The sequence below is a fragment of the Eptatretus burgeri genome, chromosome 7, assembly GCF_056783735.1.
Source record: "Eptatretus burgeri isolate ZD-2024b chromosome 7, Ebu_testis_v1, whole genome shotgun sequence".
In the NCBI taxonomy this organism is placed as follows: Eukaryota; Metazoa; Chordata; class Myxini; order Myxiniformes; family Myxinidae; genus Eptatretus; species Eptatretus burgeri.
In genome coordinates this window covers 8,053,790-8,058,789 of record NC_140967.1, presented here as the reverse complement: position 1 = coordinate 8,058,789, position 5,000 = coordinate 8,053,790, and the positions used below count along the sequence as shown (strand labels likewise).

Here is a 5,000-nt window from a genome sequence, read left to right as displayed (position 1 = left end):
TGGAAATTATTACAAAATGAGGAGTAGATATTGAAGTTTTTTTGCCTCATTTAATACACTTCTATATGGGCACCATTAGTTGCATGAAGCACATCATGACGGTATAAATTATAAATTATAAAGAGACTTTATGCACACCCTGTACCGATGTATGTATGTATGTATGTATGTATATATATATATATATATATATATATATATATATATATATATATATATATATATATATATATATATATAAAACATCGATTATTATATGTATATTATACATCTATTATATATGTATGCTATACATCTCTTGTGTATATTTATATATGTATATATATATATATATATATATATATATATATATATATATATATATATATATATATATATATCTTCTTCTTTCGGCTGCTCCCGTTCGGGGTCGCCACAGCGGATCATCCGTATGATCCGCATTGTGATTTGGCGTATGTTTTACGCCGGATGCCCTTCCTGACGCAACCCTGGTCGCCTCTTACAACACAGGGACATGGTACACCTATTTTAACCGGGGTATACACCGGCCCAGTATACTGGTACTCATTTCGCCGACCTCGGAAGGATGACAGGCTGAGTCAACCCCCTGGTGTATTAATTCAGTGGCCCAACGGGGTTTGAACTCAGGACATTTTGAATCCCAAGCCGCTGCCCTAACCACTGCGCCAACACCAGGATATGTAAATATATATATATATATATATATATATATATATATATATATATATATATATAAATATATATAAATATATATATATATATATATATATATATATATATATATATATATATATATATATTTATATTTAACACTATATACATATATATATATATATATATATATATATATATATATATATATATATATATATATATATATATATATATATGTATATAGTGCCTATAGAAAGTGTACACCCCTTTAAAAAATTTCACCCTTTGTTGCCTTATAGCCTGAAATTAAATGGCATTGAATCAGACTTTATCCACCTTTCTTTACACATCATAACCCACAACTTCCAAGTGAAAAACAAATTCTACAAATTTCAGAAAATTAATTAAAAATACAAAACTAAAATATCTTGGTTGGATAAGCATCCACCCCCCCCCCTTATAATATCAATTTTTGATGAGATCAGGCGTAACCAAGCACACCCCAAGTTAATTGGCCTCCACCTGTGTTAAATTTTCATGATTTTGATTATTTCCGAGTAAAATCAGCTGTTTCTGGAGGTTTCCTCTGCCGGGTAGTGCATTCACAGCAAAAACTCAACCATGAGAACAAAAGAAGCTTTCAAAAGACCTCCAGGATAAAGTTGTGGAAAAGCACAGATTTGGAGATGGGTATCAAAATATTTCAAAGGCCTTGAATATCCCAAGGAGCACAGCCAAGACAATCATTAAGAAGTGAAAAGACCTTTGATACCACCAAGAACCTGCCAAAATCAGGCTGTCCCTCCAAAGTAGATAACCAGGTAAAACTGTTCAGTGGCTACCCAGAGGCCAATGGCAACTTTGAAAGAGCTACAGGCCTTTATTTTGAAAGCCTGGTCACTCTTTGTGTGTGACAACAACATCCCAAGCACTCCACAAGTCTGTCCTCTCCGGTAGGGTGGCAAGAAGGAAGCCATTACTCAAAAAGCCCACCTTGAGTCCCATTTGAGGTATGCAAAAAAACAACTCCGGAGCCATGTGGCAAAAAGTTTTGTGATCTGATGAGACCAAGATGGAACATGGCCTAAATGAAAAACGTTATATTTGCTACAAACCCAACACAGCATATCACCCAAAGAACACCATCACTACTGTGAAGCATGGTGATGGCAGCATCATGTTATTGGAATGTTTCTCATCAGCAGGGCATTTGTTAGGACATAAGGGAAAACAGATGAAGCAAAATACTGAAAAATCCTGGAGGAAAACCTGCTGTCCTCTGCAAGAAATCTGAAATTGGGACGGAGTTCACCTTTCAGCATGACAACAACTCGAAGCACACAGCCAAACTACACTGGAGTGCCTAAAGAACAACATATAAACGTTCTTGAGTGGCCCAGTCAGAACCCTGACCTAAATCCAATCAAAAATCTGTGTCATGACTTGAAGATTGCAGTCCATAAACGCTCCCCACACAACTTGACTGAGCTTGAACAGTTTTGTACAGAAGAATGGGAAAATATTGCCCAATCATGGTGTGCAAAGTTGGGAGAGACCGATCCCAACAGACTCACAGCTGTAATTGCTGTTAAAGGTGCTTCCACCAAGTATTAACTCAAGGGGAGTGGACACTTATCCAACCAAGATATTCTCGTTTCGTATTTTTAGTTAATTTTCTGAATTTTATAAATCTTGTTTTTCACTTGGAAATTGTGGGTTACGATGTGTAAATAAAAGTGGAAAATGTCTTTCAGGTGATTTAATGTAATTTAATTCCAGACTAAGGCAACAAAAAGTGAAAAATTTGAAAGGGGGTGAACACTTTTCATCGGCAAAGTAGATATAAATCTAAAAAATATATGTAAATACACATAAATATAACACACACACACACACACACACACACACACACACACACACACACACACACACACACACACACACACACACACACACACACACACACACACACACACACACACACACACACACACACACACGAGAGTAATAGTTAACATTCTCCATCATTCAGTATAAAAAGCAAACCCAATCAACAATTCAAACCATACTCTACTTCTTGAAACCTCGAGGAAGTATTTCTCTTATACCACAAATGAAATGGTACTGGAGGCTCGGCCGAGGTCATAGATCTGCTTTGTTTTTTTTCATTGTTGTAAAATTGTTGAGTATAATTTAGTTCTTTTTGTCGGTTGGCTGTTTCTTTTCTGTTAAAAAGGAAATTATTTACAGATATATATATATATATATATATATATATATATATATATATATATATATATATATATATATATATATATATATATATATATATATATATATATATATATATATACATGCATACATACATACATACATCCATACATATATATTTATTTATTCACACGCACACATATGTAGATACACACACTGACTTATCGTGGTTTCATTCTTGGAAAGCTCTTGCTGGTGATAGTTTGAATGCCATTGAACATGCGGACGACACTCGATGTGTCCAAAACATGGTTTTTAAGGTACAAAAACCGTGCGGTACGTGGACCCACTGTGATGTTTGCGAAGCTCGTCGATGGTTTTGAGCACACGGGAAAATATGGGAAAAGTTTGTGTGCTTCACAGTGAGTGTCCGACCATTGTGGGAGCGACGTATGTGGATTGCCATGATGGTGAGATGTGACATCGAGTCGTCATAATAATAACCCCAAAACGCGTCCCATACATTAATCCATGACGTGTCACAATGGTCAATCTTCCGTGTTGTCCAACATTATCAGGGTACGAATACAAGCCGAGCCCTTTTGGCAGTTGAACACCGACCGCCGGAGGAGTCTAACGTCACAAGGTGTTCCGAAAATGTATCTCAAAAGGCCGAATGGAACTCGCACTGTGTGGTCGCCAAAAAGGTGGCAGCTGCGAGTTTCCCGCCTGATCCGCGATGTGGGTCGCTCTTGTCATATTCAACCACCCTCCCTTTACCAACCATCCACCACCCGCATCCTCCTCCTCCTCCTCCTCCTTCTCCAACCCCCTCCCCCCCTCACCGCTCCTCCCTCCTCCCGCCACCGACCGCCCGCGCCTGGCCGACCGTCCGGCGAGCGAACGACCAATCGGTTCCTGCGGCCAGCACGCATACATAATGAGCTGCTCCATATTAATGACCTACATTCTGATTTAAAGCTCTTGATGATTATTATGTGCGTTTGGTCCCAGCTGGCTGTGCTTGGAGCATGTCACTGGAGAACAGTTGTGTTAATTGCTCCGCACTGTCAGGGGGTCTTTGATTTATCACGCCGCGAGTCAGGCAGTGGAAGCCTGTCCACCGGCGCACATGGACGGCACAGGGCTGTGCCTGGCCGAGACGCTGCCGCTACACTACTACCAGCCGTGAGTACCTGTGCCGACCGGGTCGTGACGCTTGCGGTCATTACTGCTGCCTGGGGCGCCCGGATACGCACGACCGTGGGACGCACATGCTCTTCCAGACGTCGGACGTACTCTGACGTGGGCTATAGGTATATGGCAGGTGCAGACCAGGTATAGACGTCGGCCGCCCTCTGACGTAGGCTATAGGCATGTGGCAGGTGCAGACCAGATATAGACGTCGGACGTACTCTGACGTAGGCTATAGGTATATGGCACGTGCAGACCAGGTATAGACGTTGGCCGCCCTCTGACGTAGGCTATAGGTATATGGCAGGTGCAGACCAGGTATAGACGTCGGACGTACTCTGACGTCGGCTATAGGTATATGGCAGGTGCAGACCAGGTATAGACGTCGGCCACCCTCTGACATAGGCTATAGGCATGTGGCAGGTGCAGATCAGGTATAGACGTCGGACGTACTCTGACGTAGGCTATAGGTATATGGCAGGTGCAGATCAGGTATAGACGTCGGACGTACTCTGACGTAGGCTATAGGTATATGGCAGGTGCAGATCAGGTATAGACGTCGGCCGCCCTCTGACGTAGGCTATAGGCATGTGGCAGGTGCAGACCAGATATAGACGTCGGATGTACTCTGACGTCGGCTATAGGTATATGGCAGGTGCAGACCAGGTATAGACGTCGGCCACCCTCTGACATAGGCTATATGCATGTGGCAGGTGCAGACCAGGTAGACGTCGATTGCCCCGGTGTCACCCCCTCTTCTGAACGCAGCTGAAGCTTTCTTCAAGAAAGTGTGAGGACGTTCAACCGGTCACACCCGAACCCGCCGATGCACTATCTTCTTCACGGTGTAGCCATTTCACCTCGACGCATTTACCTCGTGGCCAGGTAACCGCTCCCCAAGAGCAGAGAAACGTTCAGCC

General features: G+C 41.8%; 1 protein-coding gene across 7 annotated transcripts in view; it reads left to right on the top strand.

The window, feature by feature from the left end:
• The window catches only part of ESRRG (estrogen related receptor gamma), a 461,392-nt gene that overhangs the window by 297,407 nt on the left and 158,985 nt on the right, over window positions 1-5,000 (top strand). The window contains exon 1 of one of the 7 annotated variants that reach the window (XM_085887362.1): window positions 3,740-4,074. The exons of 5 other annotated variants lie outside the window; for them this stretch is intronic. In XM_085887362.1, coding sequence (XP_085743488.1) covers window positions 4,019-4,074 — 56 coding nt within the window. In that variant the 5' untranslated portion in view covers window positions 3,740-4,018. Of the gene's footprint in view, window positions 1-3,739; window positions 4,075-5,000 lie in introns of those variants that run through there. One more of the 7 variants, XM_085887363.1, reaches the window with a different exon arrangement.